This window comes from Myotis daubentonii, chromosome 15, assembly GCF_963259705.1.
Source record: "Myotis daubentonii chromosome 15, mMyoDau2.1, whole genome shotgun sequence".
NCBI classification, from domain to species: Eukaryota; Metazoa; Chordata; class Mammalia; order Chiroptera; family Vespertilionidae; genus Myotis; species Myotis daubentonii.
The window spans coordinates 7,591,580-7,605,485 of NC_081854.1; the positions used below are offsets into that span (position 1 = coordinate 7,591,580).

General features: G+C 57.2%; 3 protein-coding genes across 7 annotated transcripts in view; 1 reads left to right on the plus strand and 2 right to left on the minus strand.

The window, feature by feature from the left end:
* Window positions 1-13,906, plus strand: part of ASPDH (aspartate dehydrogenase domain containing) — a 214,129-nt gene that overhangs the window by 174,670 nt on the left and 25,553 nt on the right. The window lies entirely within an intron of this gene.
* The window catches only part of MYH14 (myosin heavy chain 14), a 95,916-nt gene that overhangs the window by 22,579 nt on the left and 59,431 nt on the right, over window positions 1-13,906 (minus strand). For all 5 annotated transcript variants that reach the window (XM_059665282.1, XM_059665281.1, XM_059665280.1 and 2 more), the window contains 9 exons: window positions 13,214-13,283; window positions 12,939-13,099; window positions 11,866-11,974; window positions 9,017-9,148; window positions 8,094-8,300; window positions 5,518-5,655; window positions 3,114-3,237; window positions 2,401-2,572; window positions 226-438 (listed from right to left, as the gene is read on the minus strand). In XM_059665282.1, coding sequence (XP_059521265.1) covers window positions 226-438; window positions 2,401-2,572; window positions 3,114-3,237; window positions 5,518-5,655; window positions 8,094-8,300; window positions 9,017-9,148; window positions 11,866-11,974; window positions 12,939-13,099; window positions 13,214-13,283 — 1,326 coding nt within the window. The remainder of the gene's footprint in view (window positions 1-225; window positions 439-2,400; window positions 2,573-3,113; window positions 3,238-5,517; window positions 5,656-8,093; window positions 8,301-9,016; window positions 9,149-11,865; window positions 11,975-12,938; window positions 13,100-13,213; window positions 13,284-13,906) is intronic.
* LOC132216236 (cytochrome b-c1 complex subunit 7-like) overlaps window positions 13,302-13,906 on the minus strand; it is a 2,115-nt gene continuing 1,510 nt past the window's right edge. The window contains exon 1 of the mRNA XM_059665422.1: window positions 13,302-13,906. This exon is cut by the window's right edge and continues 1,510 nt beyond it. The gene's annotated coding sequence lies outside the window, so the exon portion shown is untranslated.

Below are 13,906 nucleotides of genomic sequence, written 5' to 3' on the forward strand. Positions count from 1 at the left end.
GTCTGTTCTGTGCCCAAATCTGCCTCCAGACTGGAAGTTCCAGGGGGCAATGCCTGGGTGTGACTCATCTCTAACCCCAGGTTGGCCAGAGCCGGTACTCAATAACCAATTGCTGAATTACTAAATCTTTGTGTAGATGGAGAATTCTCACCGAGTCCTTCTCCCCTCCCCCTCCCCCGCCCCGCACGTGCCCAGGCTGTGCCGGCCGCGGGCAGCCCGCCTCACCGGAGCTCCTGCTGGGCATTGGTGGAGTCCAGCGTGTCCTCCAGCTCGCCCCGCAGGGCCTCCAGCTCCTCGCCCAGGTCCCGCCGCTGCTTCTCGGCCTTGGCCCTGGCCAAGCGCTCGGCCTCCAGGTCTTCCTGGGCCTCGGACAGTCCTGCTTGCGCCTCCCGCAGGGATTTGAGCAGCAGGGCGCGGGCCCCACCCTCCTCCTCCACCCTGGGGGCAGACGAGGACCAAGGAGTTAGCCACAGGAGCAGGCAGGGGGCAGGGTGACTTCTCGGGGTGAAGAGGCCAGATGAGGACTTTGGGGCGACCCGTCTTGGGTTCAAATTCAGCTCTGCCCCTGGGCATGTGCCTCCAGTACCCAGCCTCAGTTTACCTAGCTGTAAAATGGGAACGACGCTGATAGTAATCCCAGGGACATTTATGAAGCTCCTACCACATGCAAGCCCTTTACTCCATGGTCTCATTCAGTGCTTATGACAAATGAGGAAACTGAGGCACAGGGCAGGGAAAGGCCTTGCCCAGGTCACATGGTCAGTGAGTGGCAGAGCTGACCGCACAGACCCACCTCATGAGCCCTAAGGGACACAGCCTCTTGCAGAGAGAACTGAATGGAGGGCCAGCGCAGGCCGGGGCTGTGCAGATGGGTTTGCATCCCCTGCCGGGCCACCATCTGCCTGGCAAGTGACAGCCTCTCTGAACGGCAGGTCCTGGCCTGTGAGAGGATGTGAACAGCCACCTCCCAGGGTTGCTGCGGGAATGGCGACAAAAACGACGGGAGTGCAAAAGGCGACCTGCTGTATGATCCCTGTTGTCAAGAACAGGAAAGTCTGCCTGGCCGGTGTGGCTCAGTGGGTTGGGCATCGCCCTATGCACAGAATGGTGGCTGGCTGAATTCGATTCTGGGTCAGGGCACATGCCCGGGTCTCGGGTTCCGTCCCTGGTCAGGGTGTGTGCTGGAGGCAACCAATCAATGTTTCTCTCTCACATCAATGTTTCTCCCTCTCTGTCTCCCTCCCCCTCTCCCTTTCTCTCTCTCTCAAAATCAATAAAAACACATTAAAAAAAAAAGAATAGGAATGTCCTATGTGAACAGTAAGTGGGTTGGTGGTGCCAGGGGCTGGGGGGGGCGGGGAATGGGAGTGACAGCTTAGTGGGCACCGGGCCTCCTTTTGGGGGTGATAAAAACATTCTGGAGCCCTAACCAGTTTGGCTCAGTGGATAGAGCGTCGGCCTGCAAACTGAAGGGTCCCGGGTTTGATTCTGGTCAAGGGCACATGCCCGGGTTGTGGGGTCGATAGCCAGTGGGGGGCGTGCAGGAGGCAGCCGATCAATGATTCTCTCTCATCATTGGTGTTTTTCTCTCTCCCTCTCCCTTCCTCTCTGAAATCAATAAAAATATATTTTTTAAAAGGAGAAAATAACAAGACCATCGGAATAAAATAATGAAAAGTGGTTAACAGACACACCAGCATTCACCGAGGGCCCAGGGTGTGCCAAGCGTTTGATGAGCACCTTCTTATTTAATTCTACACTAACCCCCATTTTACAGATGAAGAAACTGAGGCCACAGAGGTAATGTCACTTGGGTGAGGTCACATGGCCAGGAATGGAACCCAGAAGTCAGACTCCAGTTGTGTGTTCTTAACCACACACACACACACACACACACACACACACACCGTGTACCAGCGATTCTAAGAAGCACATCTTTCCTATAATCAAGGCGTCTCAGTTTGCATGAAGCACAGTGGGTCAAAAGCATCTAAAAAACCCACTGCCCTATCCGGCACACAGTAGGTGCTCAATAATTGTGAATGGCGGTCATAACGATTATGATTCCTCAGATGGTCAGACCGCTTATCAAGTCACTGACTCTGGGCTGCTCGGGGTTGGGAGGGGAGTAGGGGGAGAAGAAAACGCATTTTCTGGCCTCTATTCTGACCCAGAACCATGCAAGTTACTAGACACCAGGGCCTCGGTTCACTTTTCCCTTAAGCAGGCGGGGCTGGAGCCCCTGGGCCATTTTACACAAGGGACTGAGGCTCAGAGGGGGCGGCGTGCGCACGGCTGTGCGTGGTTCTCCGCTGGGCTCTGCACCCGGAGGATCTCACCGGCAGGCTGTGCTGTGTGCCTGGCGCCCCGCCAAGCGCTCCTCCCCCTTCCCCAGGGCACCTGGCCAAGGCGGCCTGCAGCTCCTCCTCCTTGCGGCCCAGCTGGGCCCGCAGCTCCTCCACCCGCTGCTGCTGCTCCACCATCTGCTCCTGCAGCTCCGAGCTCTCGCCGTCCAGCCGCCGCTTCAGCTTCTCCAGCTCCTGGCGGCCCTTCTCCTCCTTCCGCAGGCGGTCTGGGGGCGGGAGGGGACCATGTGCGAGGGCTCCACACCCACAGCCGCAGCTCCCACGGAGACCCACGGTCCCGCCCTCCCTTGCCGGGTGTGTGAGGCTCAGTTCAGCCTCCTCTTTCCAGCTTCCCCCTCTTGGGGAGCGCCCCAGACCCTGGGCCAGACCCCAGACTGTCCTCCCCGCCGCAAGGACAGCCCCTGCTCCTGCTCACTGCCTCTCTCTGCCCTGCCCTCTCCCCCGTCTCCCGAGCCACCTCCTGCGCTTGGTCCCTTTGGCTTCTGATTCCGAGTGCATGGCAAGGGACAGAGACAAAAAAATGTCTGAAACAGTGGGTGGGACAGAGAGAGAGAGAGTGACCCAGGACACCAAAGAGAATGGCCCTGAGCGAGACAGAAACTCAGCGCTGAGAAGACACCCAACCTGTCTCCAGCCTTCTTTCCTGCCCCATTTAGCAGATACAACCACTGAGGCCCCGCGGCACAGGCGGCTGGCCTGAGGTCCCCCAGGCTGCGTGCACAGCCCCCACTGCGGGCGGGCGCTCACCCTCCATGTCCGCAATCGTCGCCTCGTATTTCAGTCGCAGCTTATTGAGGCTCTTGACCTTCTCCTCCTCCTCGGCGGCCTGGGAGGAGAACTCGGCCAGCCGCTCCTCCAGCAGCCTCCGCTCCTGAGGGCGTTGTGTGGGGGGGCGTCAGTGCGTCTGCTGTCTCCATCCTTCCCTACCCTCCTGCCCCAACCTCTTCCCCCCTCCCATTCTCTAAGGCAAACATGTCAGACTCGCGGCCCGCGGGCCACATGCCTCGTGTATTTGGCCCGTGTTAGCCTTTGAGTTGGACATGCTTGCTAAGGTCTATTCTCTGGCCCGATCCACACGGTGAGTGTAGACGTCCATTACTGGAAACACAGCACCATTCACTGACCACCAGCCCCTGATGGGCCCTGAGGGAGATTCTAATCATTTGCTCTTTTTTCTTTTCTTTTCTTTTCTTTTTTAATTTTCACCCGAGGACACTTTTCCACTGATTTCCAGAGAGAGTGGGAGGGAGGGGGAGAGACAGAGAGAAACATCGATGTGAGAGGGACACAGCGATTGGTTGCCTCCGCCAGGGCCAGGGATTGAGCCTGCAACCGAGGTCCGAGCCCCTGACAGGAATCGAACCTGGGCCTGTCAGTCTGCAGGCGGGCCCTCTATCCACGGAGCCAAACCGGCTGGGGGTCTGTCTAATCACTTGCTCTTATAAACGACACTGTGGCCAACGTCCTGCGCGCCTGCCCCATCCCTGTGCGAGCGCCGGACCCTTGCTGCGGCACGAAGCGGGGATCACGGACCCACAGCGTCAGCCTCAGAAGCCGAATCTCACCCCACCCGGACCTGCTCCGTCAGAGTCTGCTTCCACCAGCTCCCCACGGGGTTCCGGGGCACACGGGGTTTGAGAACCACAGGCCGGAGCAGTACTTTTCCAACCGTGAGCAGTTTCCAAAATCCACACAGGCATGTTCCAGAAAGCCCCGTGCGCCACGGAGCTCCCAGGTCACCCTGATGCCGGGAACAGACCATGCCCGCGCCCCCCCCCCCAACCCCCCCCAGTTTTCTGTCCTGTTCTGACACAGCTTATAATTAAGTCACAAAGAGCGATCACATCGATTTCCTCTGGGGACACAGCCCCCTCTCCCCTGTGAGGGTGCCAATGGCTTCCCAGTTAGTTCCATGCCACATCCCCTGTTCCCAGTGCAGACCGGGCTGTGGCTGGTTACAGACGGTGGCAGATTCTTCCCTGTGTGCCCCTCCGGCATGGAGTCTAACTCCCACCTCTTGAATCTGTGGCTGCTTTAAGCTCAGGGGTCTGCAAACCAGCGTGCAGGCCAAATGCAGCCCGGCGCCTGCTTTTATACCTAAAGTTCCATTGGGACACAGCCACCCCCATTCGGTGATGCATGGTCTGTGGCTGCTCTCTCGCTACAATAATGGGATTAAGTGGCTGTGCCCCGGCCGGGTAGCTCAGTGGGTTACAGTGTCGTCCTGGCACGCCAAGGTGACGGGTTTGATTCCCAGTCGGGGCACGTACAGGAATCAACCAATGGATGCACAAAGAAGTGGCACAACAAATCGATGTCTCTCTCTCTCTCAAATCAACAAATTTTAAAATAAAATAAAAAAGAATTGGCCGAGCTGGTGTGGCTCAGTGGTTGAGCATTGGCCTATGAACCAGGAGGTCACAGTTTGATTCCCAGTCAGGGCACATGCCCGGGTAGCAGGCTTGGTCCCCAGGGTGGGGCGTGCAGGAGGCAGTCGATCAGTGATTCTCTCTCATTGATATTTCTATCTCTCTCTCTCTCCTTCTCCCTGAAATCAATAAAAATATATATTTTTAAAAATAAGATAAAATAACGGAGTGGTTGTGGCAGAAGCGGAATGGCCCACAGATGTCCACCATGTGGAAACGTTTGCCGACACCTGAGCGACAGGATTCAATGGGAGGGAGGCCACTGCCCCTGCCTCCCTCTCCCGGAGCCCCGTGCTGCTGTGTCAGACACTCCGGCTCCGCTGGGGGGGACAGAGGCCACACAGGAGCACGGAGACACCGGACATCCAGCCCGGCCGCCCTGTGACGGTGACCGCCACGAGGGCCACAGGCGGACAGGGGGCCCTGGCAGCCGACCCCCAGGATGATGGGACGCAATGAAACGGTGTTGTTTCCAGCCACGCGGCTTTGGGGTGCCTGTGATACAGCGACAGGTGATGATGACACACGGCTGTTGCTCAGTCATGGCTGCCTGGGTGACCGTGTGACAAAGGGAGACGAGGAGAGAGAAAGGGCTCTGGGAAACAGCCCAGACGGAGTGAGCAAGACCCTGGAGGCAGGGCCGGCTGGGGGCAGAGGCAGACAGGAGCCCAGGTGCCACCAGCCCCTCACCCCCACCCCCGTGGGGGCTCCGGGCCACCGACCTTGCTCAGCTTGGTGTTCTGGTCCTCCAGGAGCAGCAGATCCTCCTCAAATTTCTTCAGCTTTGCCTCCGTCGTCACCTTCTCCAGCTGCAGCTTCTGCCGGGCCCCCTCCTCGGCCTCCAGGTGGGTCTCCAGCTCCTGGGGTGGGAGGAGGGCAGTGAGGACCCAGGGGCCGGGGGCTGGTGTGATGGGGAGGATGGGGAGGGGATGGTCCATGGACCCCCGGGCTGGCGGCTCAGACAGGTCCACACTCCGCATGAGGCTGGGAAGGATAAAACCCTTCCTGGTCTGTTTCATTCATCAGCTCAGCAAGCATTTACCGAGTGCCTCCTGTGTGCCAGGCACTGTTCTAGGCACCGAGGAGAGATAAAAAGCCTTTGTCCTGGCCCTGGCCGGGTGGCTCAGTTGGTTGGAGCATCATCCCGTGCACCGAAAGGTGGTGGGTTCGATTCCCGGTGAAGGTGGGTACAGAGGCAACTGATGGATGTCCCTCTATCGCTCTTGCTCTCGCCTTTACTCTCTCTCAAAAAAAAATATTTGGCCCTGAATAAAGAAGTCTTTGTTCTAAATCTTGGTCTCTCACCTAAAAACCTCCTGTCCTTCCCTGGCTGTTCCTCACTTCTGTACAATCCCAAATATTCTCTCAAGGCCCAGGAGTAAACATTTATTGTAAGTCGCTAAATAAAGAAAAACTTTTCAATTGAATTAAAAAATAATTGGCCCTGGCCAGTGTAGCTCAATGGTAGATCATCAGCCCGTGTACCAGAAGGTCACAGGTTCGATTCCCAGCCAAGAGTGGGTACCCGGGTTGTGGATTCATCCCCCAGACCCCATGTCGGGGCACATGCTGGAGGCAACCAATCGATGTGTATCTCTCACATAAATGCTTCTCTCTGTGTCTCTCCTCCTCCCTTCCGCTCTCTCTAAAAATCAATGAGAAAATTACCCTTGGGTGAGGATCAACAAAACAAAACAAAACACGTCTTCGTCCTTGTGGAAGCTGCATTGTTGTGTGTGTGAAGATCTTGATCAATAAATAATAAATAAACAGATCGTGTCGGTGGGCACCGTCCCCTACGGCGGTGACCGGCACATGTGGAGGCCTTGGTGTGAAACCAGAAACTACGATGCAATATTATGAGCTGCCTTGACACCTGGTAAAGTTGGGGGCACCTACAGTGGCCCAACCGCCTGCCCGCTCTGCTCCTGGGATCAGCGGCCCTAGCAGGGAGCCCTCCGTAAGACAGGGGCCAGGCACAGGCCTGCTGATCCCCGCGGGCTGGCTCTCAGGCGCCTGCCAGCTGGAATTAGTCAAACAAACCAATCGCTGCTTCCTGCAGGAAGCGGGCCACCTCGCCCTCTTGTTGGTACAAAGCCTGCCTCCCACGGCCACGGCTCATTCATCCTCCCCAGTGCGCCCCCACGCGGCTCTCTGTGGCGTGGTCTCCGCTCGCTCAGCTGTGAGTATTCTCGACTAATAACCTGCTGCCTGCCTCGCCTGTTAGGCCAAATCCGTAACCAAAGGGCAGGATCCCACCCTCACCAACCAGGTAAGGAGGAGGCAATTCAAACACTCCTGCCCTGACCGGTTTGGCTCAGTGGATAGAGCATCGGCCTGCGGACTGAAAGGTCCCGGGTTCGGTTCCGGTCAAGGGCACATGCTTGGGTTGCAGGCTCACACCCCAGTAGGGGCCGTGCAGGAGGCAGCCGATCAATGATTCTCTCTGATCATGGATGTTTCTATCCCTCCCTCTCCCTTCCTCTGTGAAATCAATAAAAATATATTTTAAAAAAGCAAAACACTCCAGTTTGCCTGGCCCTTGTGGCTCAGTGGTTGAGCATCGACCAAGGACCAGGAGGTCCCCATGCCTGGGCTGTGGGCTTGATTCCCAGTGGGGGGCTTGAGGGCATGCAGGAGGCAGCTAATCAATGATGCTCCCTCTCCCTTCCACTCTAAAATCGGTAAAATAAAAAAAAATAAAATCGATAAAAGTATTTTTTAAAAACAAACCCACTCCCGAGCTCTTAGCGTGGCCAGTGTGAACGAGCAACTGAATCTCCCTTTTTATTTCATTGTGTTTATTTTAAATTTAAAGTCGGACGCCCAATCAATCCCTGGAAAACTTTTAAGTATGTTTGGAACAACCTGGGTATGTAAATCAACTTTTCCAACTGAACAAATGATGAGATGTAAATGCACTTGAAGTATTGCCCATGCAAACGTGGCACCTGAACTGAGATGTGCCTTAAGCGTAAAATACGCGCTGGGCTTTGAAGGCCAACCACGGGAGGGCGCCTGCCTGGGAATGCAGTGGCACGGAGGCCCATGGAGCCGGATGGACAGAGGCCGAGTACGGAGGAGCTGACTTCAGCACCTGGATCCAGCCATGCCTGAAGCTTATCCTTTCTGGAGTCTCCCATTATTTAAACCCCAAAAAGAGTTCTTTCTGCTTGATCCACTTTGAGGTTTTTTTTTCTGCAAATGTATGGCCAAAAGAGACACTGTTTGCAGCAGCAAAGGGAGGCAGGGTGGACAGACGGGAGGAGGAGGGGGAGGGGGCCTGTGGGGACCAGACCTGTATGTGCTGCTGCAGCCTCTTCTTCTCGTGCTGCAGCTGGCGGCTGCACTCCTCCTCCTCCCCCACGCGGGCCTCCAGCTCCGACACCACCAGCTCCAGCTCCTGCTTGCGGGCTGCCAGCCGCCCCCGGGTCTCCTCGGCCTCAGCGCACAGCTCTGCCTCTGCTCGAAGCTGCTCTGCCAGGCGGGTGCGCTCCTCTTCCAGCTGGGGGTGGGGTGGGAGGTCAGAGGTCAGCAGGCAGCGCCCCCAGGACGGCCCTCAGTGGAGCACCAGGTCCCTCCTGCCCCCTGATTTGTTCTTTGAGGTACAGCCCCCAACCCCATTCCTCCCCCAGGTCCTCATCTCAGGATGACCCCATGGGTCCCCAGCCCTGTCCCTCCTGCCCCCCCCCATCCCGACTCCCTTTGCTTTGTCCCTCCTCTCTGTCCCTGTAGCCCCAACACACTCAGGCCTCGTCCTCTCCCAATGGACATTCCCCCCAGCCTCCCCGCCTCCAGTCCACCCGCGAGACAGCCCCAGGAAAGCCTTTCCACCACCTCACATTTCATTTAATACTCCCACGCCCAGCAATTTAGCCAAGGGAAGTAGTGCAGGAAAAGCAAACAGACAAATGCTCCAGAGGTTTGCTTCAGCATTATTTTAAGATACCAGAAATCCTGGAGAGGAAGAGAAGCCCACCGCCTGCCTACCAGAACCCTGCTACCCGGCTGGTCCCCTGCCCCGCCCCCTGAGCATCTCAGTCCAGGGAACCAGCCCCCCCCACCCCCCCCACCCAATGCCCTGGCTACAACACAGCCCTGCCCCCCCCCCCCCCCCGCACATCCCACTCAGCCGCAAGCCCCGCCCCTTGTGACCTGGCCCCCGCCCACAACCCCGCCCCTCAACCATGCCCCGCCCACTCCACGGTCCCGCCCCCTCACCTGTGTCAGCCGGCTCTGCAGCTCGCCCACCTCGCGGGCGCTCTGCTGCTGGAGCTCCTGCACTTTCTGCAGCTCTTGCGCCCGCGCCTGCAGCACCTCATCCTGCCGGGTCACCTGCAGCAGCGGCTTCACCTACGGGGAGGTCAAGGTGGCGGGGTGTCTGGGAGGCCGCTTGGCCCGGGAGCCAAGAGCTCACGCTCTGAATAAGGGCCGGACTCCTGGGCTGCAAGGCCAGCTCCTCCACCGGCCAGCGAGGGACCTGGCAGGCACGGCAGCGTCATCTATACAGGGGGCGGGGAGGGGGGCCATAGCAGGGTTTCTGGGTACGGGAACAGGGCGAGCAGCCCTGTCCGTGTTTCCTTTTTGCTAAATGAACCCTTTGTACACAAGAGACACTGGTACCCAGCAGCAGGCGTTTCTCAGAGTCCTCGGCCCCGGGTCCAAGGGGAGAAACGCACCTTACACGGTGCGCACCCATCACCCAAATGACGTTTCACAAACCGCCCTCCCCTGGCCACATTTCTGCTCCATCGCCTCCGATTCGGTTCTTAGCGGTTCCTGGTTCTTCTCTGCTCGAGTCTTTTCTAGTCTATTATTTTCTCTTCCATAGCATTTATCACAGCTATAGCTTTGTATTTATTTATTGGATTCACTCACTGACGCCGGTCAAGCCTACCCCTAGCCCCCATCCTAGGGTAGGCAAACGTTTTCTTAAAGGGCCAGTTAATGCCTGGCCGGTGTGGCTCCGTGGTTGAGCGTCAACCTATGAACCAGGAGGTGACGGTTCAATTTCCCGTCAGGGCACAAGCCCAGGTTGTGGGCTCGATCCCAAGTGAGGCACGTGTAAGAGGCAGCTGATGGATTCTTCTCTTTCATCAATGTTTCTATCTCTCTACACTCTCCCTTCCTTTCTCTCTTTAAAAAAAAAAAATTCAATAAAAACATATAAAAATAAATAAAGGGCCAGCGAGGGAAATATCTGAGGCTCTGCAGGCCACTCTGTCTCTGCTTTAACGACTCCACTCTGCTGCTGTAACACAAAAGCAGCCCCAGACAGTACACCATCCAGCAGGCATTTACAAAAACAGGCGTCTGGCTTGTGGGTTTGCCAACCCCTGCCCTGAACTAAGGGCTCCATAGAGCATGGCTTTGTCCATTTTTATTCACCATTTTATCACGGTCCCCTAAAACGTTACTGGCGCACAGTAGGTGCTCAGTTAACACTGGCTGAGTGCACGTAGGCTGATAGCTCAAACGTCTTATCGAGAATTACACTGAAGAGCTGTGTTTTCTCCTCCAAATCTCCATCCTCCTGCCTTCTCTCCGTTCCCCTTTGGGGGAACACCCTGCTCGAAGCTCACAGGGGCCAGGATGGCCTGGCTCTGTCCCTCGGCTTTGGGTGGGCACGGGCAGTCGGCCTGGCTCATCTGATGTGTGGTGAGTGGTCTGGATGGTCACAGGACTGCAGCCGGGCCAGTGGGAACGAAACCCAGACTCTGAGCTCTGAGGTAAGACAAGCCCACGCCGGCCTCGCTGGGGGCCAGTCTCAGTCGGCGGGTGGCTCCCTGGCGGGTAAGTCTGCAGGTGACCATCACAGAGGACAGTCAAGCAGGAGACAGAAGGCTGGGTAGCTGACATCCCTGTGTGGGCCCTGTCTGTGAGGGGTCACTCACCAGGCCTGCGGTGTCCAAACCCCAAAGGAAGGACTGGCCCTTGCCCGGCTCCTCGAGAAAACCTCTAAGAACTTAGAGCAGCGGTTCTCAACCTGTGGGTCGCGACCCTTTTGGCGGTCGAACGACCCTTTCACAGGGGTCGCCTAAGACCATCCCACATATCAGATATTTACATTACAATTCATAACAGCAGCAACATTGTAGTTATGAAGTAGCAACGAAAATAATTTTATGGTTGGGTCACAACATGAGGAACTGTATTTAAAGGGCCAGAAGGTTGAGAACCACTGCCTTAGAGTATCGGTCTGATATATGACTTGGTTTATCTGGGGGGTTGGGGCCACGTGGTATCAACTTGACCTCTGCAAGGGCTGGAGACTGTCACAGAGGTCAATTACATGGGCGGTCAGCCATGTCTACGTGAGTGACCACAATCAAAACCCTGGACACTGCCCGGCCGGCGTGGCTGAGTGGTTGAGCACTGGCCTATGAACCAGGAGGGTCACAGTTCGATTCCCGGTCAAGGGCACATGCCTGGGTTGCAGGCTCGATCCCCAGTGGGTGTGTGTGCAGGAGGCAGCCGATCAATGGTTCTCTCTCATCATTGATGTTTCTATCTCTCTCTCCCTCTCCCTTCCTCTCTGAAATCAATCAAAATATATTAAACAAAACAAAACAGAAAAAACTCTGGATACTGAGGCTCAATGAGCTTTCCCATGTGCATTGTCACGCATCGTTTCTGGAAGGTCCGGAGCTGTCTATACGACGCCACTGGGAGACACCTGGAAGCTGGCACCCGGTCTCTCCTGAGCTCGGCCCTGTGCGCCTTTCCTCCTTACTGATTTTAGTCTGTATCCTTAACCTGAATAAAGGGTGAGCAGGAGTATCACTAGCAGCCATTTCCCTGAGTTCTCCCAGGGAGAACTCGTTGGATCTGAGGAGTCTTCAGGAGCCCCTAGTCCAGCCCTGGATCCAGCTGCACCTGAAGCTGTCCTGCACCTTTTATCCACGTCGGTTGGAGTCAGGGTTTTGGGTCACTTGCTACCCACAGATCCTGCTGAGCAAAGGTCAGGCTGATGGGTCCCATTTTACAGATGCTGCCAACTGAGGCCCAGCAGCCCTGCCCCCAGTCCTGCCTCCTTGCCGCTCAGGCCACCTCCCGGGTGCCCTCCTCACCTTGGTGAAGAGCCGCCACCACTGCCAGTGTCGCAGCTTGAGGTAAGCCGCGCAGTTCCGCTGCATCACCCGCAGCGCGCTCTGCTGCTGCTGCCGCTTCTGGAAGGCCCTGTGCGGGGAGACGGACGGACAGACGGACGGGCGCATGGGTGGGGGGCTCAGCCCCTCCAGGCCCCGAGAGCTCCCTTTGGCTCATCAACCATGATTAAATGCCTACTGTGTGCAAGCACCATTCTGTCATTGGCAACTCTTGTTGTGGACAGTTCATCAGTCCTGCCTTTGACCCTCTCTGCCCTGTCCCCTCCTTTGCCCCCGTAGCCCCAGCCCCAATGCAGGCCTCACCTTCACCCACCGGGACCCTCACCCAGCCTCCTCCCCAGCCTCCCGGCCTCCAGTCCATCCTAACGCGCCACCAGGGGGTCTTTCTACACCCTCCCACTCTTCTCACAGCCCTCCGGTGGCTCCCAGCACCCTAAACAGGGTCCCCGCCCCTCAGCCTGGGATTTGGGGGCCCTGTATTTGCTGATCCTTCCTCTGGGCCAGGTCTGAGGGGGAAGGAGACGCTCCTGCAGACTTCCTGCTCGCTCCTGAGCCTGGAACACCTTTGCCACCGCCTCGGTCTACCTGGTTGTCAAGTGTGACCTGGGACGCCCTGGTGGTCAGGGCCTCCCCTGCACTCGTAGGGCCCCATCAAAGCACAGCCATGACGCTTGTGCCTGCGTTGTCTGCCCCTCCAGATGGCAGCCCCTCACCCTTGAGGCCGGTAGGGTGACCACCTTGACCTAGTTTCCCCGGCGCTTTCTCTGTGTTAGCACTGGAACCCGTGCCCCTGGGGCCCCGCCAGGGCCAGGCTGGTCACCGATGACAGAGGCTAGCTCTTCGTGGTGCCTCCAGCATCGCTCAGCACTGGCCAGGCCCGCAGGGGCCGCAGGGGCCGCAGGACCTGGTGGCTCCCTCCCTCTGTCTCTCAGCCCCGCCACCATCTCGGAGGCCTTGACACCGGGGGCCACCTGGTCAACCCCTCCCTGCCAGCCTCAGCCAAGGGGACCGCGGCAGACAGCCTGGTGCCCCACCTGCGAGCCAGGTATCCCCGGGCAGCCGCCTGGAAGGACACGATGATGTCCGTGACCTTCAGGTCCCGCTCCTCCTCCAGCTGGGCCAGGACCCCCGCCCGGAAGAAAATCTTACTCTGTCCCACGCGATAGAGGTTGGGGTCCAGTTCTAGGGCTTGGATCTGTGGCGGGTGGGGGCGATACGGAGAAGATGCAATGACAGGGGAGGTCCTGGCCCCCCCACCCCCAGACTATGTGCACGCCCCCCCCCCCCACACACATCTTCCCTCACTCACCATCTTCTCACAGGCCTGCTTCCCATCCATGAAGCCCTTGGGGATGGCATTGGGCGTCAGGATCTCATACCTGCAGGGACGAGGTGGGCAGAGGGGTGGGAAGGGGGGGGAGGTGTTACAGCAACTGTCACCATGGAGGGCCCTGGGCTCAGAGTGACAAATAGCAATAACCAATGACAAGAACAGAAAGAAAAATGGACGTTCTCTCTCAGCCACACACTGGGCTGAGCATTCATGCCGCTGCCCACAGTGACAATAAAAGCCCTCAGTCCTTGGACAGCTGCCGTGTGCGGACTAGGAGTGTTTATTTATTTTTATTTTTTTATTTTTTAAATATATTTTATTGATTTTTTACAGAGAGGAAGGGAGAGGGATAGAGAGCCAGAAACATCGATGAGAAACATCGATCAGCTGCCTCCTGCACAGCCCCTACTGGGGATGTGCCCGCAACCAAGGTACCTGCCCCTGACCGGAATCTAACCTGGGACCCCTGAGTCCGCAGGCCGATGCTCTATCCACTAAGCCAAACCGGTTAGGGCACTAGGAGTGTTTATTACATCAACACATAGTTCACCGAGACGGAAACAGCGGCAGGTCTCAGAATGGGAAGATGAGAATAACAAAAAACAGCGGCGGATGCTTTAAAAATGCGTTTCTATTGATTTCAGAGAGGAAGGGAGAGGGAGAGAGAGA